The sequence below is a fragment of the Strigops habroptila genome, chromosome 16, assembly GCF_004027225.2.
Source record: "Strigops habroptila isolate Jane chromosome 16, bStrHab1.2.pri, whole genome shotgun sequence".
In the NCBI taxonomy this organism is placed as follows: Eukaryota; Metazoa; Chordata; class Aves; order Psittaciformes; family Psittacidae; genus Strigops; species Strigops habroptila.
In genome coordinates this window covers 6,872,796-6,899,552 of record NC_044292.2, presented here as the reverse complement: position 1 = coordinate 6,899,552, position 26,757 = coordinate 6,872,796, and the positions used below count along the sequence as shown (strand labels likewise).

General features: G+C 55.7%; 1 protein-coding gene across 3 annotated transcripts; it reads right to left on the bottom strand.

Moving 5' to 3' along the window:
* Positions 1–2,026: 2,026 nt before the first annotated feature.
* On the bottom strand, positions 2,027–26,711 carry CHD5 (chromodomain helicase DNA binding protein 5). 3 transcript variants are annotated; one of them, XR_003994586.1, is made up of 42 exons: positions 26,579–26,711; positions 25,640–25,770; positions 22,537–22,713; positions 22,096–22,214; positions 21,333–21,568; positions 21,119–21,243; positions 19,355–19,478; positions 17,478–17,644; positions 17,181–17,399; positions 16,853–17,062; positions 16,561–16,772; positions 14,990–15,121; positions 14,422–14,530; positions 13,949–14,140; positions 13,663–13,863; positions 13,171–13,308; positions 12,633–12,754; positions 11,932–12,105; positions 11,305–11,446; positions 10,996–11,127; positions 10,517–10,634; positions 10,204–10,328; positions 9,531–9,762; positions 9,336–9,461; positions 9,059–9,231; positions 8,203–8,377; positions 7,706–7,792; positions 7,231–7,319; positions 6,912–7,045; positions 6,648–6,792; positions 6,118–6,271; positions 5,918–5,997; positions 5,666–5,795; positions 5,366–5,455; positions 5,093–5,230; positions 4,809–4,917; positions 4,488–4,642; positions 3,875–4,070; positions 3,541–3,704; positions 3,328–3,442; positions 3,161–3,210; positions 2,027–2,689 (listed from the first exon to the last, which is right to left on the bottom strand). XR_003994586.1 is itself a non-coding variant. In XM_030507856.1 (42 exons), exons 1-41 carry the CDS (start codon positions 26,640–26,642, stop codon positions 3,203–3,205), a joined length of 5,847 nt encoding a protein of 1,948 aa, XP_030363716.1. In that variant the 5' UTR covers positions 26,643–26,711; the 3' UTR covers positions 2,027–2,689; positions 3,161–3,202. The 3 variants fall into 3 exon arrangements, 2 of the variants coding, with proteins under 2 accessions (XP_030363716.1, XP_030363718.1); XM_030507856.1 differs by having other exon boundaries at positions 4,510–4,642; XM_030507858.1 differs by lacking the exons at positions 21,119–21,243; positions 21,333–21,568; positions 22,096–22,214; ... (1 more) ...; positions 25,640–25,770; positions 26,579–26,711 and adding an exon at positions 17,840–17,913 and having other exon boundaries at positions 2,404–2,689; positions 4,510–4,642; positions 19,355–19,439.
* Positions 26,712–26,757: the final 46 nt, after the last annotated feature.

Here is a 26,757-nt window from a genome sequence, read left to right as displayed (position 1 = left end):
GCCCTTGGCGTGGTATATCCCATGGGAATACCTGCTCCCGGGGCAGGGGGTGGGATGGGGGGTGATGGGCACCCCAATGGCCACAGGCACTCAATGAGCGAGCCCAGGGTGCCTCGGGTGAGCACAGGGATGGGTGGGCAAGTGTGCGAGCATGTGGGTACCCAGACACATGTATACATGCAGGGACACACATGTATCTGTGCAGTGTGTGCACAGGTACACGTGTCACTAAGCGTGTGTAATAGGTGCAGCAGTGCCTGTGGTACCTGCAGCCACATCCGCACACAGATGCACTTGTATGTGCACACGCAGCTATGATTACACGTGTGTGCACACTCAAACAGAGGTGTAGTGATCTCTGCCTACATCCCTATAGTTACACCAGTCTTTATACAGGTCTCAATGCCTATTCAGACATAGAGATAGATGTATGCAGGGGGAGGTGCACACATCTATGAAAATCACATATACCAACACGCAAATGTAGACGTGTGTCTTCATGTATATACAGCCACATCGATCTCTACAGCTGTATGTATATATCCATATAGAGGTGTACATAGCCCTGTGAATATATTGATTTGTATGGATATATATGCACACAGATACAGAAACTACGAACAGATAAATAAGGAAACGTGTGTCTATACAGATACACGTGCAGATATATCTATAGCAATAGCTAGATATATATACTATCTGCTCATTTCTGTGCCTATATATAGATACATGACTACACATACATAAACATATTTGTAATTTAGGGTGTAGAGGAGTGGGTGGGTTTATCTATATCCTTCCCCTAAAGGTGTGTTTGTGTGCGTGTATATATAGAAATACAGGGGGGATGTGCACACACACACTGGTAACACATTACAAGGTGTTTGGGGGTAAGTGTGCACAAACACGCACCCACACACACACATTCCCCCTTTAGATATATTGCTTGCCCTGTATCTGTACCTATGGACCTTTATCTATATATGTATCTATACGACACATAGATGTTTGTATGCATATATAAACATATATATGCCTATATATATGTATAAAGTTACAGATACATATATCTGTATACACACATCTTGCACTATATATGTGTAGCTATAACTATATACCTTTAACTGTATTTATATCTACACTTATGTATAAATATATAAAAATTGCAAATAGATGTGTGTCTGTGAATATACACACAGATCAATACACCTATATACCCCTATGGATATATCTACATATGTATATGTGTGTATATACACATATCTAAGTTACAAATACAGATTTATGTGTATGTATAGTTATACACAGATACACGTGTATATACAGATCTATACATCCATAGCTACATATATATCTATGTCTATCTACCCATAGCTATGCCTATATATACACACCTCATACATTGACTTACCTATATACATAAGCATATATAGACACATGAGCACACAGATACGAAAATTACATTATATACACACATGTATAAAAATATAGATGTGTGTATATGTACATCTATAGCTGTACCTGAATATCTACACCTTCAGCTATACCTACACATCAATATCTATTTACATCTATATATGCTTATATAGACATATGCACACACACGTATCTAAAAATGACAATTCTATGTATACTTACACGTGTGTACACACATGCAGACATCTCCATGTCCATCTGTAGAGGTGCACACATAGGTATATATGCAGATTAGGTACGTATATGTACATATATGTACATGTAGATGCACCCACATAAAAACTGCAGTATCTATCAACACAGATCTACACATACACACACGTTGATGTCTGTCCGTGCGTGTCCGTGCAGAAAGCATGTGTGGAAGAGCCGGGGTTGGGAGGAGACAGCTCCATTGACCGCCCATGCGTGTGCACGTGTACATGTGTGTGCACACATGTGTGAGCAGGACGATGCAGGGGTCGGGACCACACCTGGAACCCCCCTCACCCCCACGGCAGGACCCCCCCTTTCCCCCCCAACCACTGACCCCCACGAGGCTCCCGCTGCATCCTTCCCAAGGGATTTATTAAAACACAGAGAACAGAAACCGGGACACACGGAGCACGAAGGGAACGCGGGGGCATCGCTCACGGCTGCCGCCAGCCTCGGGCACCGGTGTCACCACGCTCACGGGTGGCCCCATCCCAGCTCCAGCCATCCCCTCCCTCCCACCCGTGTCACCTCCATCCACGCACCCCGAGCCTGGCACACACGGACCCTGGTGCCAGGGCTCCCCATGGATGCACTGATGCTCCCACTGGGCTGGTGGGGCTCCGGCCGCGGGGCTGGCAGCAGGCATGCACTTGCTCAAACACACAAGGACGTAGAAATGGACCTGATGGGGAATCTCAGGAGCCGGAGCGGTGCCGGATGAGTGCCTGGGCCTATGGACTATCCCATGGACTATCCGGCCTCCCCTCACACACACACGTGCCACTGAACCCGGACACGGACACTGTGGCGCCAGCTCCCGTCGCTCAGCCCGCCGTGCCCAGACAAACTCTTCAAGTCTTCAATAAGAAAGTGCAAAAGAAGGTACACGAAATGAAGCCCCGTCCCGGTGGCCCGGGGGGGGGCACAGCGCTTGAAGCACACTTGAAGCGGGAGCACCCGGCAGCAGCTCATCCTCACGCAGGCAACGCCGCCTTCCCCTGCCCTTCCTCCGGGGCTGCTGCAAGGAGAGGGGAGGGAGAGCTGCCCATCGGGCGGGTCCAGACCCCCCCTGTGCTGAACAAGGGGCAGGGGGAGTGTGTGACCCCCTGCGGGCAGCAGCAGCCAGCCCAAGGACTTCCAAAAGGATCCTGATCCTGCCTCCGGTGCTGGTACCGCTGCTTGAGCCAGAGGCTGCATCAGGACACCAGCACTTGGGGGGACACCAGCACTACTACAGCCCCCACCCCATCGTGTGTCTGCACATCATAAGATCATAGAATCCCAGATTGGTTTAGGTTGGAAGGGACCTTAAAGCTCCTCCAGTTCCAACCCCTGCCACAGGCAGGGACACCTTCCACTAGAGCAGGTTGCTCCAAGCCCCTGTGTCCAACCTGGCCTTGAACACTGCCAGGGATGGGGCAGCCACAGCTTCTCTTGTGTCCCACAGGACCCCGGTGAATGGAACACAGAGAGCAGGAGCACATCTTACCTCAGCTGGAAACGGGAGCTGGGGGGAAAATCGTGGGAACACCTAAATATCTGTGGAGAGAAGGGATAACATCCTGCTCGCCCGGCATCCTTCAGTGATGCTCCTGGCCCTCAAATCCACTCCGGGATTGCTCTGCCCGGGAGCATCTGCTTAAAACCTCGACCTACCAGTCACATACGGCCCCAGAGGCATCTGGCTGTAGTTGACAATCCCACCCGGCCCGGGACCTCGGAAATTCGGCCCAAAGCTGTTGTTGTAGATCTGGGACGAGCCGAAGGAGCCCTGGGGAGACAAAGAGGGAGGAGAGCCACTGACATGCAGCCCTGGCCCCAGTGCTACCCCTCACTGAGGGGCTCCAGCCCATCCCCATCCCCACGGACCTGCTGCACAGGGGGTTCCCCGCCACGCGTGGCCAGGCGGCTCAGGATGCTCCGCTCCGACATCTGCAGCCGGGCGGCCACGGGCGGGATGCGGGACAGCATGGAGGGCAGGCGCGTCACATCCGCCTTCATGTCGCTCAGCAGCTCCTCGAGCTGGTTCAGCACTGCGAGCACAGTGAGCCGGGGTCAGGCCATGGGGACACCCACCAGACATAGACACCTTGTGCCCCAGCAAGCTCCAGCAGCCGGGAGCCGATGGTGAGGAGGGGACAGGAGACAGGGACACCCTCCCAGCTGGATTCCCCTTCCTCACCCTGCTTCTGTCCACACATACCCTTGTGCAGGACGGCGTTGGCGGGCTTGTTCCCAGCCAGGGACTCTTTGGAGAGGTGCTGGTGGCTCTCGGCAAGGCACTCCACTTCAGCCAGACGGGCGTTCAGGGCCATGGCCGGGTGACTGGGGTCTTGGGTCATGTTGAGGTACGCTGCCCTCCGCAGCTGCTCCTCGATCACCAGGGCCTGCTCCAGCAACTGGGAGGCAAAGGAGGGAAAGATTCAGGCCCAGACCCTGCTCCAGTGCTGCCCCACAGGCTCCAGCCTGCCTCTGCCCTGATGTGCTCCCCGCTGGCCTCGCTCCCAAGAACTCCTGGGGGAACAGGCTTAACCCTTATGTTTTCTCATCCCATTCAGACACTGAGCATCCCACAAAGGGATGTGGGCAGCATTCCCACAGCATCACCCGGGCACAGCATTGGCCATGCACAGAGAGGAGCCCATGGCAGCCATCCCCAGCCCATGCACTGCAGTGCCCAAGGACCAACCCCGGCTCTGCTCCGGCAACCACGAGCCCCTGGCAAAGCCTGGTCCCTGCTCATTCCCAGCTGGCGCTGATGGGCTCCCCCCGGCTCTGCAGCACCGCTCTGGTCCCCCCCATTGGTAAGGACTCACCAGCCCTGGACCTGCAACTCGCCTTGAACCGCCGGGCAAGGAACTTGTTCTTCATCTCAAGGTAGTTCCCCTTGTGTATCTCCGACTTGAAGGGCTCGTTCAGGATCACGTAGCGTGGGTCGTTCTGGATGTCCTGCCAGCGGGCATAGCCGTGACTGGTGCCAAGGGAGCGTCAAGGGGAGAACTGACCAGCAATGAGCATCCCCACCACGTCACCAAACACCTCCCCGCTCATCCCTGCACCCCGCAGACACCCCCCGGCCTCACCACCTCCCTGCCACCCATCAGCAGGAGGCACGGTCCCACCACGCCAAAGGGTACGTGACGATTCCTGCCAAGAGCCAGTAGTCGTGCCGGCGGTGCCAGATGTCGTAGATCTTGCCCGAGGAGATGGCAGCTCTCTCCTCGTTCTGCCACAGCGTGTGCAGCTCTGCGGAAGCAGAAGCAGGACAGCGGGGTCAAGCAGTGAGGCTGCACCATGCTGCAGGCAGGGACAGCAATGGCATTGCCCGGGGGGACATCGAGCTGTAAGCCAGCATCATCCCACTGCAGCCCCTTCACGTGCTTCACATTCCTTCTGGCCCTTCCAACCCTCTTGCCCTCACCTGTAAAGCCACCGTCAGCGATGTTGAACATGAATCGGAAGTTCACGTTTCTGTCGTCCTTCTTCCCGTCCTCCTCTTCCTCTTTGTCACCATTTTGCTGAGCCTCACTTTGCTCCTTCTCCTCCGCCTTGGCATCCTCTGCTTGGCAAACATGAGAAATGGTGCTGTCTCATCATATTCCACAGAAAAACCAACCAGGGTCCTCCTTTCCCCCAGGAACTCCTCGCCACTTGGAAAAGGCACTTCTTGCCCCAAAGCCTCCTCGCACCTCACCTGCTTTGACTTCCTTGTCCTCCCCTTTCCCTGGGCTGCTGTTCAACTCCAGCTTCTCCAAAGGCTTCTCTTTCTCTTGAATCCCCTCACCTGCAGAAGGCAACAGGACTATGAGAAAAGCTTGACATGGAAAACACTCTTCTGGGAACAACTCACCCTTTTAGGGTAAAGTGATTATATTGTCTGTGTGTTCAGGATCTTCTCCAGCACAGACCAAAGCCACTTCTGGGTGCCACAGCCCCACAGAAACCCAGGCCATGGCCAAGAGGGGATGGCTTCATCCTAGCCCCAGAGACTCACCTTTCACCAGGGGCTCAGGAGAAGGCGCAGCCCTTTCACCCTCCTCTTGCTTCTCATCCCTCGGTTTCTCCTTGCTGTCGCAGCTTTCTGGGTGCTCTTCACCTTCCACCTTCTCAGCACTCACAGGCACCTTAATGTCAAGTGCCCACCCCAGGTCAGCCCAGCCTTGCTGCCTCCTCAGGGAGCTCTCTGACCTTCCCCATAGACCACGATAGGGTCTCCCAGGGTAAATGCTGAAGGAAGCCACCCCACCTGGCTCTCAGACACCTTCCTGCACTTCTGCTCCGCTTGCTCCCTTTCCTCCTGGAACCCGAGTTGTGTTTCTATTTTGTCTGTAGCAACAGCAAAGTGAGGAAGATCCTGAATGGGCTGCAGAGGGCTCTGCCTCATCCACCCCCATTCCCAAGCCAGCCCGAAGCCACAACCCCCTGGAAGCCCACAGGAACACCTACCAGTGAGGGAGAGAGGTCCTGTGTGTGCTGGGCTGGCCGGGATGGGGGTGTTGGGATCCGAAGACACAATCTCACTGGACTTCTTGCTGTCCGGGCCATCGAGAATCAGATCAGGGGTGCTGTATTTGCCATTGACATGCTCAAACTCCTGGACCTGGGGCAGACACACACCATCAAGCCAAACCCAGCAGGGACATCGCCAGCCTGGCTGTTTCACAACCGATGGAGCAGCAGCATCACTACCACCAGGGACACTTCACACCCCAGCTCCGAGACCCAGCAGGTCCCCAGTGTGATTCCTGTGTTTTGCCAGCCAGACCATTAAACACCCACTGGTGCTGTGCCCCTCGCAGGGAGGGAAGCAGCAGGTTTGAAACGCAGTTTCCATTACCATCCCCTGCGTGCTGACAAAGCTGGATGTGCTCCAAGCCTGGAGACTCAGTATGAGATCCCTGGGGAGCACCGTGCAGCAACCCCACAGGTCTCCAGGACATACCTGAACCAACACACTTCAAATTCCACTCACCCACCTTCTTCCTTACAAGTGACATGACCCCAATCCGAGTGAGCACATGCTGGCGTGACAGCCCTTCCCGGGGAACACCATCCGCAAAGGTTTCGGCACCGTCTGCCCCGGGTTCACACAAATGCCTCATGAAGAGGGAGACGTAGGCCCTGCGGAAGGAAAGCCAGACCTGAGCGCAGCCCGGGGATCACAGCAGAGCTGGTGGCACAGCAGGACAACAGCCAGAGCCAGGACAGAGCTCGCCCTGCCTGCCCGGGGTCTCCTGTACCTGAACTCCTTCTCGCTCTTCCCTCGCAGGTCCCGGACCAGCCAGTGGGAGTTGAAGGCATCCTGGGGCGGCATCCCCCAGCGCATGATGGCGTTCAGGAAAGCCTTGCGCTGGCGGGCGTTGAAGCCAAGAACCTGCAGGGGCATCATTGGCATCACAGTGCCTTGGAAGCATGTGGCACCTCGGAGCCTCATGGCTCCTACAGGAAGGCTGGAGCAGGACTAATGTGCCGGAGGCTCAGCACAGAGTACTCCAGCCAGTGAGCCTGAGGCAGCCCCAAGACTGTGTTGGTCATGCTCTGACTGAGGCAAACACTCACCTCGATGTTGCCCCCAACTCTTGCCAGCAAAGGAGGGAGAGGCTTGTCCCGGTCACTCTTCAGCTGTCTGCGGGATTGTCTCCTGCCACCTAGAGCCAAGCAGCCCCAGTGAGGGACAAGCCCAGGTAATAAGGAAGGATGGCCAAAGCTTCCTGCATCCACTCCAATCCCAAAGCTTCCAGTCCCTTCCACCCATGCCACCGGCCTCCAGCCAGGCACCTCCTGCTCTCCCCATCCTTCCACCATGAGGACCAGACCATGGTCCTGCAGCGGCCAGAGAAGGAAACAGCCTGTCACCTTCTCTGCCCTGGGAATCTCCTCCCCTGGCAGTGCATGAGGACACCTCCCCCTGTATGGAGGCCCAGAAGCACGACATTCCCTCTATCCCAGAGTTTCTTCTGCTGCACCCAGGTGCCAGCGGCTTTCCACAAAGCCAAATCCCATGGACTGCCAAACGCATTAACTCAACTCTGACCTTCTGGCCTGTCTTCAAAGTCTTCATCCTCATCCTCAGAGCCGATGGAATACTCAGACTGGTTGTCAGAGAGCTCGTCCTGCCACTCTGCAAACCCCAAGGGAAGACAGGTTAGGAGATGGCCCCAAGATACAGGTTCCTGCCCGGGAGGGACATCCCTAGGCAAGAGCCTGTCCACCGGTGTGACTGGCATCCCACTGCCAGGCAGTGAGAGGGGACACAACAAGCAGGCAGTCACATTCCCAGGTTCTCCAAAATCAGTATTCTCCTACACAGAAAAGCCCCAATTGGAAATACTTTGTCCCCAGATATGTCTTTCCTAAATTCCTCCAGGAAAAACAGAGTTTAGAGACAAAAATTCAAAAAATCTTTGAAGAATTTCTATCCTGGAAAGTTTAGGAATCTGGGAAGCACAAAGCCACCACCAGACTGCAGAGAAATACCAACAACTCAGCCAATATGTCCCTTGGGCACCCGGAGCCGAGCAGTGGCTGTACCTTGGTCCTCCTGCGAGGTGTCGTTGTAGTTGACCTGCTTGCGGATTCTCTTCCCTTTCCCCAAGTTCCTGGCCAGATCTTCCTGCTGCTGCTCATAGTGGTGCCGCAGCAGCTTCTCCCAGTAGTCAGGGTCCACATTCTCCTCTTGCTTGATAATCTCACGTTCCACCTCCTCCTGCATAGCAAGAGCCAAGAGGCTTGAGATGGGGCAGCCACAGAGCTGCAGCATTGCCCCACTGCCCATCCTCTAACAGCACTCCCGGGAGAGGAAGGGACAGGCTCTAAGCCCCTGCCTGGAATTTGGCTTTGCCTAAATGTACTGACCTCAGTGCAAGGCCCTCAAAGGGCTGGGACAAGCTCCCAGCCAAAGAGCTCCTCCAAACTCTGCCACCCATCCTGCCCTGCAGTGTTCACACTCACATCAAGGGAGAAACTACACATCTGCAGAGACCTCCCCGAGCAGCAGCCTGCCATCAGCTCCCACAAGAGATGAAGGAAATAAGCCAGGAAAACAACTGACAGCAGCACGGTATGTGAGCAGCACCATGCCTGTTCCCAGTCTGCAGGGAAAGGCAGAAGGTGCCTGAGGATGCTTTGACTGAAATGAGGTCCTGTGCCAACAGGGATGGAGCCTGGCTTGCACCATGGGCTGCACAAGACCAAGACAACTGTGCTTCCTCACTGCAGCAGCCCCATCAGCCCCAGGACCCCAGGTCTGGAACAATCAACAGCAGTCACAGGCAGAGCAGGAGGAGCCCTGCCCTGCACCGGAACGCTCACAAGAGGGGCAAGGGAACAGAACACAGAGGGATGTACAAAGAGGTGCGATTGTAAGACATGATACTAGTCACATTACCACACCGTCCTCTTCTCTCACAACATACTGGGCCACTTTAAAGGAGCTGAGATACTCGTTCATGTTCTGCAGCTCCGTGTCATCGGTCGCATCCTGGTTTCGGTCCAGCAGCTTCGAGATGGCAGCATCGTCGTAGTGGATCACGCTGCTGTCATCCACGTCCTTGTTGTCACCTGGAAAGCAAAGCGAGGGCAATGGGAGCACAGATCACCATGCGGAGACAGCTCAGTGCAGGCCAGGGAGGGGATGGGTCACCCAAACCCGGGGGGCTACAGACCTGGTGGGGTGCCACCGTGCTTCTTCTTCATGCCGGGAGTCACCGCACCCCCTTTGGTCGACAGCGCGTCGGAGAAAGGGGGGACAGCATCTGGCATGGCGATGCGCTGCCCCTGCGACACCATGCCTGCGGGGTAAGAGAGTGAGCCCCAGGCCCTGCCACATGCAAAGCACCCCCACTGCTTCCCGACCTCACCTTCCACATCATCCTTGAAGAGCTCTTCTGTGCCAAACTTGAGGATGTCATCCAGCTCCTGCTTGGTCATGGAGCCCGACTTGGAGCCGAGCCCCGGGCGGACGACCAGGTGGGTGAGCATCATCTTCCTCTTGGCCACCTGCGTGATGCGCTCCTCAACGGAGGCTCTGGTCACGAAGCGGTAGATCATCACCTTCTTGTTCTGCCCGATGCGGTGAGCGCGGCTGAACGCCTGCGGGCAGAGCACGGAGCTGCTGAGGGGCCGCGGGTCTCACCCCACTGGGCTGCACAGGAGCGCAGGGCAGGGATACACATTGCTTTTTGTTTTTCCATGGCTTCGGGAGGCACTGGCTGCTCGCCTCCTCCTGCTGGCATTCAATTCTTAGCCAGGGTCTGCCCCAGGCTTTGGGAAACACAAGTGGAAGCTCCCCAAATGAGGAGGGGGCGCCTGGTTGGGAACAAGCAGTAGGAAAAAGCGAGAAGCCCTTGGAAGAGAGCTGGGTTTATGTGCCAGGTCTCTCCCAGGCAAGGGCAGTGGGTGCAGGACTGGGGCTGCTGAGCAGAAACATGCCCCCCAAATGGAGTTCTCAACGGAAGAGACTGACTGCCCTGCGAACAAAGCAGAGCCCCAGGGGTGCTTACTATATGGGAAGGAAAAGGAAAAGTCAGAAACCTGGATGTCATTGTGGGGATTCCAGTCAGAATCATAAATAATGACTGTGTCGGCCGTAGCAAGGTTTATGCCCAGACCACCGGCGCGGGTAGAGAGGAGAAAGCAGAACTGCTGAGCACCAGGAGCTGAGAAAGACAAACCCACAGGCAACAAAGGGTGAGACAGAAAGGAGCGTGGTGTGCGTGCCAAGGTGCAGAACTGTGCTTTGGGGATGGAACCATTGGTCAGGGAAGGCAAGGAGTGTCCCTGCAGCTTCCCACATGCTGTGAACCCACCCCATGTACTCCCCTCGGACAGGCAGAAGCACAAGTACCGTTAAACCTGTCTATGGCCTCCTGGCGCAGGCCGCCGGTGATGCCCCCGTCTATCCGCTCGTACTTGTAGCCTTCGTACTCCAGGAAATCCTCCAGCAGGTCCAGCATCTTCGTCATCTGCAGGGCAAGGAGACCCTGGCATGAGCAGCTCCACACAGCCCGGCTCCCTGCCACCCCCCGCAGCCCGGAGGCCAAGGTGATGGTGGCACCACCACGAGCAGAGTACAGCCAACAGGCAACCACCTGAGGAGCAACACTTGTGCCTCATCCTCTACAGGCAGCTTTGCCAGCACGAGGGGACTGTGTTTGAACTGCCCTCCCCAAAGGCAGCACTGCTATCTCCTCTTGATCGATAGGTGACAGGGGTTTGAAACATCACTGTTGCCACCACCTCTTCCCCCTATCTCTATCTGCTCCAAATTCTTACAGAGGACAAGAAGAACCCTTTAAAAATGTATTACTCTTTCCCTGCACTCACCTGGGAGAAGATCAGGACTCTGTGACCCCCATCCCGTAACTTCTTCAGCATCTTCTGGAGCAGCATCAGTTTGCCAGAAGATTTGACCAAAGAATTCCCATCGTAGGATCCATTGGGCAGAACTGGGGCTTCCTAAAAGGCATCCTGGTCAGCTCCTCCAAGGACAACACTCAGAGAAATTCATGTGCATTCCAAAGACAAAATCCCGGGCTTGAAAAGCCACACCATTAACCAAAGCAAGATCACGGACACAGCCCCCAGCACACAGTGCTCAGCACCACCTTCCCAGTGCACACACAGCTGACGTACCACCGCTGCCACAGGGAAGAGGTAGGGGTGATTGCAGCACTTCTTCAGGTCCATCATGATGTTGAGCAGCGAGACCTGGTTCCCACCACCTTTTGAATTCAGGGCTTCGAAATTCCTTGTCAGTATGAACTTGTAGTACTTCCTGCAGGAACGGGGAGGGGAGGGACACCCCTGTAATTCAGCCAGGCCTGGGACTGGCACAAACAGGGCAGCACCAAGTTAAAGTCTACTAGAGCAGGTTGCTCCAAGCCCCTGTGTCCAACCTGGCCTTGAACACTGCCAGGGATGGGGCAGCCACAGCTTCTCTGGGCACCCTGTGCCAGCGCCTCAGCACCCTCACAGGGAAGAGCTTCTGCCTCAGAGCTCATCTCAGTCTCCCCTCTGGCAGGTTAAAGCCATTCCCCTTGTCCTGTCCCTACAGGCCCTTGTCCAAAGCCCCTCTCCAGGTTTCCTGGAGCCCCTTTAGGCACTGGAGCTGCTCCAAGGTCTCCCCTTCAGGAGCCTTCTCTTCTCCAGGCTGCCCCAGCCCAGATCTCTCAGCCTGGCTCCAGAGCAGAGCTGCTCCAGCCCTCGCAGCACCTCCATTCGATCCAGCAGCCCCCCAGGAGCCGTGCTGGGGTTACTCACTTCTGCATCTGGCTCAGCTCCACTCTCACGATCAGCTCTGTCTTGGCTGGCATGTTCTTGAACACGTCTGCCTTGAGCCGCCGCAGCATGTGGGGACCCAGCAGGTCGTGGAGCTTTTTGATCTGGTCCTCCTTGGAGATGTCTGCAAACTCCTCCAGGAAGCCCTCCAGGTTACTGTGAAAGCAGCCAGAACCACAGTGCTGAGTGATAACGGGACACACGAGAGCAAAGACATCTCTTTATGACTTAGGAACAAGGGCAGCGCTCTCATGGCAAACACCACCACTCTCACGCCCGCACCCGAGCAGAGCAAAAGCCAGACCAAGGAGCTGCACTGCTAGCCAAGGGGAAAGTCACTCTAAATGCACTAATACGAGGTCTGATGAGTTCCCCAAAGCACCTTTGGAAGAAAAGGCAGGGTTTAGCTCCTCACCCACAAACCTGCTGACTGCAAGGCAATAACCACCAACAGGACCCAAAAGCAGTAGTCCACAGGAATAACTTTGGGGTCACATTAAACATGTGTGCAGCAGCTTTGCCACCCGCCTGTCGGTGCAGATCAGGGACACCAGCACATCAGGAATGGGATCCAGCTCCCCTCTCCCAGACAGGAGCCTACAGAAGCCTCTGCTGAGCCACCCCAACAGGAGACCAGGTCCCACCGCTCGCCCTTTTCGGAGCAGGGAACTAGAGCTACTCACTTAAACCTCTCGGGAGTCAGGAAATTGAGGAGGTGGAAGAGCTCTTCCAAGTTGTTCTGGAGCGGGGTCCCGGTGAGCAGCAGCTTGTAGTCGATCTTGTAGCTATTTAATACTCTGAAGAACTGGGAAAAGAAAGAAGAGAGCTCTGAGGAGCTGGTTACTCCTGTGGGGACTCTGCAGACTGTGCACATGGAGACTCAGCAGTGCCCTGTGACACATGGAGCCAGACCACAGCTCCCATGTTCTGCTCCAAGCCATCCCCAAAGAGCACAGGCAGCAATCCTGAATGTCCTGGTCACCCCGCCTGCCTCCTGCACTGGGCACTATGAGATGGTCCCAGGGCCTGGACATTAACTCCAGATAAAAGGGAGAGGAAGGAGAGGGATTGATTCCCTTCCATGGCAGCCCACCAAAGCCCTGCCAGGCTGCCAGGCAGACACCCAGGCTGCCACCCCTTCTCTGCTGAACGATTTTTAATGCCAGGGGATGTTAAGGAAGCAAATCCACCCAAATGCAGGTCCAAATGCCTGTTACCTACTTTGGACTGGTTGTTCTTCAGCCTGTGCGCTTCATCCACCACCAGACAGGCCCATTCTATGGAGCCCAGCACCGCCTGGTCAATAGTGATCAGCTCATAGGAGGTGAGAAGAACATGGAACTTGATCTGCGCTTCCTTCTGGAGGAGCAGAGGGAGAGAAAAGCCAGGATAAGCAAGCAGGGAACAGGATAGCCTCCACCTTCACTGCATGGGATCCAAGGAGAAAAGGGTCGAGGCATGAGCTGTGCCAGCAGAAAATCAACACCTGTCTGAACACTAGAACCGAGCAACAGACCACAGACACAGAAAAGGGTCTGGCAGAATCTTTACAGCTCATCACAAATCTCCTGCACATGTACATCACCAGCTTCCCCCTTTGGAAAAGGGCTGGGTCAGGACCTAACCAGCCTCCCTCTCCAGGTCCAATTCTGCTCCTTCCCCCTTCTTGCTGCTGGCTAAAGCTGCTGGGTAGGGCAGAGACTTCACTCCCACCTTCATCCTGAAGACCTTCTTCCCGCTGCGGATGGCATTGTCTTCAAAGGAAAACTCATTCTCCCGGATGACCGACCGGCTTTCCTTGTCCCCCGTGTAGGTCACGACATAGAAGTCGGGTGCCCACATCTCGAACTCACGCTCCCAGTTGATGATGGTGGAGAGAGGGGCACTGACCAGATACGGCCCTTTCGAGTGGCCCTGCTCAGGGACACAAAGCCCAAGCTGTTCTCCCCGTACCGAGCAGCTCTCAGCCACCTCAGGGACTATTTGATGCTTCACTCACCTCCTTGTACAGGGAGTACAAGAACACAATCGTCTGCACAGTCTTCCCCAGCCCCATCTCATCAGCCAGGATTGTATCTGTCCCTTGGGCCCAGGAAAACCTCAGCCAGTTCAGCCCTTCCAGCTGGTAAGGATGGAGCGTGCCGCCCGTGGTGTCGATGTACCACGGCTGCTTGTCGAACTTCACCGTAGGCTGGAAAGGGCAAGACACAACACAAAGCAGTGAGAACCAGCTCCCCCTCCTTTCTCAGTGGCCGGGCACATCCCTCTTCAGCCTTGTGACACCCAACAGCCCCAGAAGAGACGCAGATATGGTCCCAGCACAGCACAGCCCTCAGGCTCCTCATAGTGAAGCTACCCCAGAGCTTTGGATGAAAGAAACCAAGAACTAGAGGAGACCAACGTAACAGGATAGGGCCCAGGCTGGCCTCCCTCTCACATGCCGTTGTGTTGCCCCTTGCCATTCTTACTCACATCCACGAGAGGTGTTTCTGGAGGCTTTTCCAGCTTCTCCTCTTTCAGCTTTTTCCCTTTCTTGTTCAGCTTCTTCAGAGGGCGCGTGTCCTCCCCCAGCATCAGCTCCCTGCAACAGGAAGAGGCAGCAGGATTCCTCTCCCAGTTCCCAAACGGAGGGATAGAAATGCCTCAAACTCCACTGCCTCTCTCCCCACAGGAGCTTTTCTGGCCCAGTTAGCACAGGCACGCATGGGGCATAGTCTTGCCCCTCGCAACATTATCCAAAACGAAGAACAGAAATTTCATCAGTTTACTGTGGTTTTCCCCCCAAAAAGATAGGCAGCAGCACCACGGAGCTGCTCTGAAGTGCAGTGAGACCATGAGTACAATGGCAGGAGAAGGGGAGCACAGGCTGGAGAACAGCAGCCCTGAGAAGGCCTCGCAGGAGGACTGGCTTCCCAAAAGCACTTGGCCACTGCAGAGGGGTCCCTGTAAGTGATGCCAGCACATTCCAAACCATCCCACACCCCTCACGGGCTGCCCTGGCTCTGCCTGGCTCACCCAGGCTGCAGATCCACCCCAGTACCTGTGGTTCCAGTAGAGGTGTTTGAGGTTCTCATAGTAGGGGATGTCTATCTCATCGATCTCCCATGTGCACTGGTCGTAGGGCAGGTCCTTCCACTTGATCAGGTAATGGACATCTCCCTTTTTATCGAAGCTGTAACACAGGGCATGAGAAGTCCACCAGTGAACTTACAGCCCCAGGAAGCAGCTATCCATAGCCTGCTGCCACAAAACTCCTCTGCTTCCACCTACAGACCATGACATCGGAGCATGGGCAGGAAAACATGAAGAAAGCATCCACCTTTCCATCCGAAACGCCTGTTAACCTGCTGCAAGTGTTGACTGTTGAGCTTTAAAGGCTGCTCATCCCTTCCACTGACCAACCCTGTGTTCCTGCTTTACCAGGACTGGATGAATAACAGCGCTCACCCTCTTCCTCCTGCAGCATTTGCTGCTCTGTGAAGTTTTGCTTTGTGAATAAACACACAGCTGAGCCTGACTATATGCCCACAGGAGAAAAAAAACCTTCAAGTGCTGAGCAGACAATGTAAAGCTCACATGAAAATTACCCAGCAGCTTTATTTATTCTCTGCCAAGCGGCCTTCGAGCAGAGTTGCCACTTGAAATTTCAAGTTGCCACTTGAAATGGAGAAATCCAACAAAAAGGTGTCTCTAGCTGCTCGATGTAAAAGAAAGCCATCTGCACAGCACATTTCACATGCAGGAAATTCCTTCCACAGAAAAGAAATGCAAATGTCAAGGCTCCATAACGGAGCCAGGCACCTGCACAAGCTCCTTTCCCCACTCACCATCCTGAGCACCATCGAGGGGGTAAGTGGGAATAATGTTCCTCTCTGGTAAGTGTTGTACCCAAGCCCCTCATCCTTGATGTGAGTGCAGCGGAGCTGTGCGGTTTCCAAGAGGAACAAATCACCTCCATGGCATCAGGCTGCTGTTCCAAAGCAGTGTCAGTGAGTGGCAGCAGCCACAGGGCACGACTGACGGAAGCCAAACCCATCACTGGGCTGCAGCAGAAACTTATGGAGTGATTGAGCTGCAACAGGGACTCAATAATCTGGGAAGAGCGGAACAACTCTGTGGATCCACCTTCGGGATAATTCACTGTCCTTTTTTAATGTGACACGTAGCAGAAGTGAAAACAGGCAGGCATTGATCCGTTTCTGCCCTTGGCTTCACCTTGGGAGCAAACCTCCGAGAAAACAGAGACCTCAAAACACACCAGCAGCTGAAATTCCACCAGCCCAAGCTTTTGGCTTTGCAGAAGGACAACATGAACTCCTCGTCCCTGGGGGAAGAACTCAGCTGAGCACAAAAACCCTGCAGAAGGCAGTCCCAGAGGCTCAGCTAACCATGTAAACCATCAGCGTGAGCGCTGGGCATGAAGAGAAACCCGCAGAGAGGACAAACACGCTGCTCCAAGCTTCACTTGGACAACTCTAAGCACTCACCTTTGTGGTCTCCCTCCTGGCTTGCAACAGCATCACTCAGTGCCAGCACTAGAGGAGCTCAGGCACCCCGGCACACACTTTTCCATGGCCCATCCATGTGTCCCCCCTGCACACAGCCCCTCACCTGTGGTTCAGGATGCGGTGGATCATCATCCACTCGGGCTTGATGCCGTAGCGGTAGAACCGCTCCTCCATCTTGGCATAATGGGGGTCTTTGTTCTTCCGCTTCTCCCTCTGGCTGTCCTCGTCCCCAGAGCCGTAGTCGAAGGCCGGCGGCTCGTCCATGTCGTTCTTCCGTTGGTAGTTGCGGTACATCACGGTGTGGTAGAGCTCCAGCTGCGGCAGGACGGAGCCACGCTCAGCCCACAGGGGCAGCGAGCAGGGCAGGGGCACCACAATGACACCAACACACTCACCTGCAGCTCCTTGACCCAGGAGCAGTGCCAGTAGGACAGACCTGCCCACTTCACAAAGAACTCGCGCTCCGGGATCCCCCCCAGCACCTTGGGTGCGGGCAGAGGCAGCTCCGTGCCCGGGGCGGGCAGCATGGGCGGCAGCGGGGCGGCCGGCGGCTCTTTCCAGGCCCAGTGCAGGATGCGTTGGACTTTGCCCTTCAAGGGAGGGCACTGGGGATAAAGAAAGCAAAGGGGCAAGAGCATAGTTTGAGGTGAGTCCCTGGTGCAAGGGGCAGTGGTGGCTGGGCGGGTGTGGGAGCAGGGATGGGGCAGGAATGCTGGAACTCACTGTGCAGCGAGGGCAGAGCCATTCGCCGTTCGGTATCTCCGGCAGCGGCGGGTTCAGGCAGTGGAGGTGGTAGGAGGATGGGCAGGTATCACAGCACAGCAGCTCCCCTCCATCCTTACACACCCGGCAGAACTCCATGTGGTCATCCTCCTCCTCATCGCCGCCTTCCTCTTCCTCCTCCTCCTCCTCCTTCGGCTCCCACTGGATGCCCTCCTTCTCCTGAGGGAACACAACCAGTGTAACGCTGAGGGCTCCCACCACCTGCCCACCCGCACCCATGGGCCCGACCCCACTCACGCAGTGGGGGCAGCTCCACTTGCCCTCGGGGGCCTTCTCCAGCTCGGGGTCAAGGCACACAAGGTGGTAGGCACGGGGACACGTGTCGCACAGGATGATCTCCCCTCCTTGCTGGCACACCTCGCAGTAGTCCTGGTGGTCCGTCTCGTAGCCGTCCCCTTCTTCCACTGCAAGCAAGGAGAGGCACATGGTCAGATGGATGTGGAGCTGCCGGCTCTCCCGGAGGGAATGGGACACTTGCTCCTCTACAGTACAGGCAAGGAACTAAGGAAAGCGCTTCGCCTCAGACCCCTCCTGTTACGTCCCCCTACCTCTCTGTCCCTCAGCACCACAGTTCATCTTTGCACACAGCATCATCTCACCTCTGTCTCTCTTTCTCTCTCCACACTGTATCATCCTTTGGTTCCTTCAGGCTCTCAATGGAGAATGCCAGAACCTGGAGAGGTTGCAAGGGAGGCCAGTCAGAGAAACCTCCCCAGGTACCAGTGCCACCAACTGCAAACGCACCATGCAAGGGTGACACGGCCGAGGAGGATGACTCCTCTCCCGGGACTACTCTGCTCTTCCTTGGTGCTCACTGCCAGAAGCAGGAGCTCTCTCAACCCAGCACGGGTGGCAAGAGGAAGGGGGGAACAAGGCCTTGCAGTGCCAGGAAAGCTCATCTTAATCCCTGCTCTGCCACAAACTCCCAGCAGGGACCTCCAACCTTCCACTCCACTGACACACAGCGGGAGCTGCCTGGCTCTGGCACAAGGGCAACAAGCCAGAGGAGAAGCAGCAATGCCCTTCACACGAGACATGGAGGCAGGCGGCCAGCCCGGCCTCACCGCCCGATGGGGACACTGGCCAGCATCACACCCTGACCATCCACCAGCCCAGAAGATGCCCTTCCACTTCTCAGAAACACAAACCTATCAGCAAAGCTAAGAGGCCACAGGACGTGCCTGGATCCAAAGCAGCTCATCCCGAACAAGGACACAAGGCAGAAAGGCAACGCACATCCTGCAGCACAGGAGGCAGACACCGTGGGGAGCCAGGAAGAGCAGCAGTGGGCCCGGCAGCCCTTGGAGCTGGAGCAGGGCTCGGGGCAGCGCGGCACAGGGGAGCTGCTCTCAACACCAGCACAGCAATGGAGGTGCCAGGGCGCAGAATCCACCCGCAGCCTTCCACAATGGGAGGGAGGAAGGAAGATGGACACAAACGTGGCCACGCAGCCGCTGTGAGACCCTACAGATGCTTTCCACCACTGTTCACGTGCCTCCCTCTTCCTACATCACCACCACAGGTCCACCACCTGCCTCCTGCCCAACTGCACATCTCACACAGACAAGAAGTCCCCTGTCTGAACGCTTCTTCACCCACAGCCTGCCCTGCTCCACCGGGAGCTTGCCACAAGCTATGTCCCTCAAGGGCTGCTCCTCAGAAGATCACTTCCCTGGAAGCCACATAAATTGCTGCTAGAGAACAAATCCTGGTGGGTCACACATGCAGGTAGGTACCTGCTGCCTGTGAGGCAGCCCCAGTGCCCAGAGCGCAGGCAGGGGGCTAAGCTGTGAGCAGGCAGCAAGACCGGGCAGGGCAGCGGATCCTTTCCATAGGGAAAGCTGGCTGGATCAATGGAAAAGCCCTGCCACCAGGAAGCTCCACCACCACCAGCACTGCAGGGAGAGCCAGCATCCCATGGCAGGATCCACTCACTGCCTTCTGGCAGGCACGAGCCCACTGACACCAGGAAAGCGCCTCACACACCACACAGAGACAAGCACAAGCACATCCAAGCCAGCGCCAGACACAGCCTGGGGCTGTGGAGGCCAGGAAAGCACCAGCTGAAGAGGGAAGTCCAAACGGAACAGAACAGAGTACAAAGGATGGCCTACTCCTCTTTTTCTTTCTCCTCCTCTTCCCTTTCTTCCCCAGGCCAGCCGAGCACTCGGAGCGCACTGAGGAGCTGTTGATGCTGGCACTGTCGAAGTCGGATTCCTCCCGTTCCTCCTCTTCGCTCTGCAGAGGGAAAAACCAAAGCACAGGCAGTCCAAGCACTGGCATCCCAGGAACACCGCTCCACAGCCCAACAAACCCCAGGACCCATATAAACCCTGTGGGATCACTGACCAGTGGCCGAGTTCCTGGGGCACCCTCCCTTCCATAGGAATAGAGCAGCCAGAGCAGCAGGGTGGTGGCAGGGAGAGTGTCACCCAGACAGGTTGGGTTCATAGGAATGGTCCATGAAGCATTAGGAAGCAGGGAAAGCTCCTTTATCAGATCCATGTCCCAGACAGGCAGTCAATAAATGGAGGTCTGGACTATCTCTACAGCCCGAAGGCACAGCACAGGGACAGCTTGTGCAGTTCACAGCACCATCAAGGTGCAATCGCTCAGAGCACATTTAAAATACATAAATCAATGTGCCAAGTCCCTGCTCAGCCCCCCCTGCCAAGAGGTGGGCTCTGGGTTTCCTGCAGCCACCATCCCCACTCACACAGTGCGGCCAGCCAGGCACATTGGGAAAGGCTCAGCAGCTCACAGGCACTGTCGTGCTGTACGAGCTCACTGCTGCGACCACGTTGTGCTGGGTGCAGACACCCAAAACAGGCACGTGGGGGGACAACCCCTACTCCCAGCCTTGCACAGTTGGGGGCTGCCTTCTGCACTGCTTGGTAGAACTTCTCCCCACTCATTTCAGCTTGTGTCAGCCTGTTTGTGCACATGCACAAGGGATTCACGCTTGACCTTCCCTCTAATGTGGAAGTTGTTAGGCAGGCTCAGCACCCAACAGCATCAGAACACACCACCACGTCTGAATTCTTATTCTGGAGACTTACACATGCAAATCCCTGATCTGCACACTGTTAATCAGGTACTTAGTGCTCCGGCTGCAGGAGCAAGCCCAGCTCTTTATAACTCTCAGAAAGGCAAATGCACTGATCAAGAGTGTACCCAGAGACAGGATGAACTTTCCATGATGTGACTGAAAACCTGCAGCAGTGAGCAGCTGCCTCTCATTGCTCCTCTCACTTCTGATGCACAAAGGGACTTACAGACAGGTTGTGTTACATGAACTCCAGCCACAGAGCCAGTGAGCTCCAATAAGGACGAGCTAATGGGGTTTTGATCAATAGCATTATCAAGACCTACAAGAGTCCCACCCCTAGTCAATAGTTATTTATGAGATTTATCCTTTAAAAAGCTCTACTATTTAAAACACACCCTGACGTGAGCACAGCACCCAAACTGCAGCAGAGGCTGGTGCTGTGCTCTTGCTGGGAAGCTCTGGGAGCCCCGGGCTGTGCTGTGGAACAGCAATGCTGCCCAGAGGCAGCTTCACTCAGGTAATTAAAGCATCTGATAATTCTCTTTGACACAGGGTTCAGCTGGAGTGCAAGCCCTGAAGAATCCTCTTGCAAACCAAGTCTGAAATGGTGGCACTACCAACCTCACCACTGGATGTAAATGCGGTGACTGGGTTTAGCAGAAATTGTGCCCAGATACAACATCTTTACAGATCTGAGCCTGGACACAGCTCCCTACAAAAGGGGTGAGCAAAGGTGCTGTGACACCTCTACACAAGGGAAGCTTTTAGGGAAAGGCTTGTCTTGTCATTTCCCTGCCACATGCCCACCCCCAGGGCGCCGCACACTTACAGAGGAGCCCTTTTTCCTTTTGCTGGGGATTCCTCCAAACCGGAATTTCAAGCCTGCCATCTTTTTCCCCTTCCCCTTTTTCTTCCCATCTTTGGAGCCCTTGATTTTCTTCCGCACGCCTGGACCTGGAGAAACAGAAGACTCATTTGGTACTCTGCAAACAGCTTCCCCCAGATGACCCAACCCCAACCCACCCTCCATGGCTGGCACCTACCCTTGCCCTCCTTGGTCTTTGCCTTCCTGATGACAGTGGGCAAGGCTGGTGGGGGGCTGGCGGCGAGCGGTGGGGCCACGGTGACGGTCTCCACAGCTGCAGCAATGGCTGCGGCCGCCGCAGCTGCCGAGCTGCCCTTGAACGGGTTGTTGGCGCTGAACTCTCGCCACTTGGCGCCCAGCACCGTCATCATCTTGGACATGGGGATCTTGGGGTTCTTCTTGGCGATCAGAGGCCTGCAGGGCAGAGCAGAGGGAGAACCATGCGGTAACAGAAATGCTTTGCTGCGTGTCCGCTCCTGCCTGGTGTGTGCTGGTGCTGCAGCCCAAGAACCCAGCATACACATAGAGCAGGTTGATGTGGCCCATTGGGAGCTGCTCCGCTGGAAAGGCACCAGAAACCAGAGCACATACATAAAAGGGGGCACACCTCAACTTCCTCACAGACCACCTCTCCCCACTGTGATGTTCTGAACAGCTCACTGTCCTCACAAAAATTCATCACTGATGCTCAATTTTTCTCATTGAACTTTTCAAACAGGCACACACAAAAAAAGGGGGTTTGGAGAAAGGGAGAGACAAACACTTCAGCTGTTTTCCATTCAATCCTGCAACTAAAATGGGACTCTGAGGACTGAGTCAGGTGAGGAGAACCAATAAGGAGCTCGCAATGCAGAAGTAACTTCACAACTTCACCCACTCAGCTGAGCAATGCCCAAATCTCAACTGGGACAAGAGGCCCCATCCGACTTATGGTTCTCTACCTGAGGAACTGGCTGAAAGCCTTGTAGTTAGTCAGGGTATGGTAATCTTCTTCTGAGAACATGTAATCGACATCATCGAGGCCCCATTCTTCCATCAGCTGGGCTGAGCTCTTGGGCTCCTGCAGATTTAGAGAGATGTCATTAAGTAAATGACCACAGCTCTGCAGACGAGCAGCATGAGGCCGGGTCTGTCACGTGCTCTGTATCAAACGCTCTCCCCAGTCAGACACACGCAGGGATTTGTTTCTGTGATTTAACAACTTGCCAAACCCACGGCAAACACACCAGGGCCATGCTTTATGCCAAGGGAACCAAGCCACCAGCACAAGGAGCCTGGACAGAAAACATGGCTGGGCTCTGAGCCAGGTAACTTGCAGGGATCTGGCTGCACCCTGAGGTCTCATGCTCTAGCACCAGCTTGGGGGAAGGTATCTTTGGTACCTTTAGACTTCCATCCTCGTCATCCTCCTCATCATCCTTCTTCTTCCGTTTTGGCTTTTTCTCCTTCTTGTCCTTCAGTTTTTTCTTCTTCTTTTTGTTGGGGGAATAGTCACTCCCTTCACTCTCAGATTTCTCCTCGATCTCCTCTTCATTGTCTGACATTTCATCATTGCTCCCCTAAAATGGAAAGTGACAGTGGAGAAAGAGCAGGTTCTGTCCCCCCTCCTCTCCTTTCCAATGACCCTCCTAGCCAGCACAAAGGAAGTGCTGTCACCAGCCATCGCCAATGCTCCCTTGAATCACGCTGCTGTTACACTGGGCAAACCAGCACAAAAATCAGATTTGGGAACAGCAAGAAGCACCTGCCCACAGGAGACACAGACAGAAGGAAATCCTTGGATCATCTAGAACCATTTCTCCAGGGCTGTTGTGTGAAGCCATACCCTCTGTCCCAAGTCCCCACCTGCAAATAGAGCCACATTCCCACTCTCCATCGCAGGACCACTATAAACACGTCTGCTCACACCAGGCAAGCCACACTCTAAGGAAGCATCAGGAACAAGAAGAGAAAGTTGCATTATAGGGACATAACCATGTTGTGCAAAAACTCATCTAGGCCAAGGTACATGGAATGGAGCCTTCATGCTTTTGCCTCAACACTTCTTCACTGAGAGGGACAAGAAAAGCAATGCTGAGTCACAGCCATGCCGCTGGATGCCAGCTCTGCCTCCACATTGTAACATGCTCCTCTGGAAGTGCCCAGTCACTGCAATACAACAGCATCCCAGTATTGCTCTGGTGAATGGCTGTATGACCAGAAAACCAGAGGAGAACAGGCCAAGGAAGTTAATGTGTGTGTTAAAAATAGCTGTGTAGTAAACCAAAGAGCAACACCTCTGAGGCAGCAAACTGCTCTGCTAAAAAACCCTGAATTGTCAGATAGGCAATACTTTGGATTGATATAACACAGGTAACATGTAATGTTCCGTCCCGTGTTTGCTTATAGTTTTATGTGAATAAGGTTGCAGACTTCAAGCGCAACTTCAAGTGTGAAAGGGTGAGAAACTAAAGGCAAAGAAGAGAAGGTCTCTTTGCTCACGTGTACTCTCTAAGCTCACAGCCAGGTATAGTGATCTGGATTTGCTTTGTTCCTGTTTTGTTTTCCCTCCCAGCTGGACACTCTGTGCTGCAGCAGAACTGTGTGACCACAGAAGGATTCCAGCTGTCACATGAGCCAAACAGCTTTGGTGGATGCACAGACAGGCTGGAAAGGGGCACAAGAGCAGAGTAAGTTGAGTGCCCTCGCTTCCAGGGACAGGCGGCCATGGGGAACCTCCCATCTCCATCGAGACTCGGCCACAGCAGCCTCAGCGGGAGAGTGAGCAACTGCTGGAAGCGCGGTGGGTGCTTCTGCTGCCCGCAGGCAGGAGGGACCGGGCTCAGACAGCGACATCGAGCTGGGGAGCTGCGGGCAGAGGCGGGGCAGCACCGCGGACAGCGCCCGGTCAGCACCGCGGACAGCGCCCGGCGCCGCCCGCCCCCCCGGGCTGGGCACAGCCCGAGCCCCGGCTTCGGAACGGTTGTAATTTGGCAGAGAATAATTGGTTGCCATGGTAACTGCTGCAGTACGGCTTGAAATCCCCCCTCTCCGCTCCCTCATCTCCCCACGCCGAGGTTCAAACCGCAGCCCGGCGGCTTCACATGGGTTTTACTGGGGCTTTGCAGCACCAGTTCCCGCTCCGGTGCTCCCTCCAGCGCCACCGCAAACTGAGCGAGTCCCACTGCGGCTGGTGAGGGGGAATTCCCACTCCCGCCCCACGCTCCAATGGCCATACTGCGAGGGAATACAGGGCATCAGCCCATCGTGGTGCAGGCACTGGCACCGCACCACAGCTTGTACCTCACTCCCACCCTCCTCCAGCAAGGGACAAGTCCATTGACCCCACAAACCTCCTGAAGAGGAGTTCAGGAAAGGGAAGCCCCACTCGAGGTCCCCCAACCTTTTATCTCCTTGTCCAAACAGCAGCCTGGGTGCCTCCTAATTGCTTCTCGTTGGCTTTGCCGGACAAGGGAACAGTCTCCCACAGGCGGAGCTGAGGTCAGTTAATGCTGCCCACACAAGGCATTAATCAAAACCAAGCACACTCAACATTCAGCCTGTTGGTTCCTCCCCACCCCAATCAGGCAGCAGTCAGACGCTGCATGAGCTGCAGGGATCAGGCAGGCTGGCACTGCCAGAAAATGAACAGAGGGAGAAATACCAAGGGAGGGGTATTTTATTCCCCCCTTGCAGGAAAGCAGCACAGAGACACATTCAACGATAGACGCGGCACGGGGAGGCAGAGGGCCTGAGCCAGCTCTCTGCAGAAAGAGAACATCATCACCCATCACCATGGCCACGAAGGAAAAAAGCTTCCTTGGGGCCAGGACATCTGGAGGCGGCTGCAGGTAACGCCACGCAGGCGGAATGAGCAGCAGCAAAAGCACCTCAAGGCACTGCCTCATCCAGCCAATCTGTTTCCACAGATCCCTCAGGGAGCAGCTGAAGATCAGCATCACTGAGCACTGCTTTGGCAAGGGAAGGGTGGGAGCACCTCTCATGTTGTGATGAGCGACTTCTCCCCAAGCACAGCAGCACAGGGAAGGAAAAGGGGCTGAAGGACCTTCCTCCCTAGCAGCCTACCTGCACTTAGCCAGCAGAGCAGCAGCCAGCTCTGCTCCGGGACCAGGCTGTGTCCCAGCCTTTCAACCAGCGGACCCCGTGCAGCTTCAAGAAGGTCTGATCCTCAAGAACACACCACCTCAGCTTTGTTGTCCCCTGGAAGACCCAAAAGCCCTTCCACATGCCAAATCCTAGAAGCCCTTTCACCGCCTCACCTGCAAAACGCCCTGGATGAGCGTGGCCAACACCGACGTCCGCAGAAACCTCCAGGCCCTGCCCCTGTTGCACCCCCAGTGATGTGGTTTGAATCCCCCCTCCTCAAAACATCAGCCCCAGGCACCGTATTGGCACAGGCTGTGCCAGGAAGATTTCCTGCCCATCACTCATGGAGCAGCCTGCCTCCACCCCACAGCCAGGGGGACCCCCCCAATGCAGCATTACCTCCTTCTTCCGCCGCTTGATTTTGGCAGCTTTGCCATCCTTCAGCTTCTTGGGTTTCTTTTTCTTCTGCACAGCAACTTGCTCTTCTGCAAAAAACTCCTCCAGTCCTTCCAGAACCCCATCATCTTCTTCTGGGGACAAAAGGGACAGCTCATGCAGCTGGACTGCATGGGGGACACCACGTTCATCTTCACACCAAGGCAGCAGCTTCACGCCATGACATGGAGCTCCATGGCCTCTCCTGGAGACCCTCACACCAGGAGCTGACCCGCTGCCGGGCTTTTACCTTCCAGGTCTCCAAGCCCATTAAAGTGGATGCAACAGGAGGTGAGTGGAGCAGAGGAAGGACTCACATGGGAGACGGGGCCACGCTCACACACGGCTCCAGACTTGGGGAGCACCACGGGCACCTGGCTGGGCTGTGGATACCGGCTTGGGCAGAGGTGCCAACTCCAATGTGTGCTCCCACCATCCCACCACCTTAACCCCCCTGAACCCAGCGATCCCATTCCCGGCCCCCCATGGCTGTCTGCAATGCCAACACCAGTGGTTCTATTGGGCATTTCTAGCCTTACACATGAGCAACACCCCATAGGTGCTGGAAAACGTCTCTTCTCCCTTCTTCGGCTTCAAGCCGTGCTCCCGGCGCTCCGGCAAGGCGGGTGCCCGAGCTCACCCCGGATCACCGGGAGCAGCCCCGGTGCGCACAGCCGGCTCTGCCCGCCGGAGAAGCGGCTTTGGAGGGGAACCGGCACCGCGGCTCACCCCGAGGGGGAGCCGCCCCGAAGCGGACCCGCAGGCGGGAGAGCCCTGGGAGCACACCCCGACCACCGAGGCCACCGCCCGCCGGGGAGGCTAAACCGGAGGAGAGAAGCGCTCCGGACCGGGCCGCTCGGACAAGCCCCGCTGCCCCCCCCACCCCCGGCCGTCACCGCCTACCCGAGACATCGTCCTCGTTCTCCGCGTCCTCCGGCAGCTCCCGGCCGGGCGCCGGGCCCCGCATGGCGGGCGGCGGCACCGGCCCCGCGGCCCCTCCGCGCCAAGATGGCTGCGCCGCGCCACGCCCTCCCCGTGACGCACCTCCCCTGGCCACGCCCCCAGCCCCGCCCGTCTCCGAA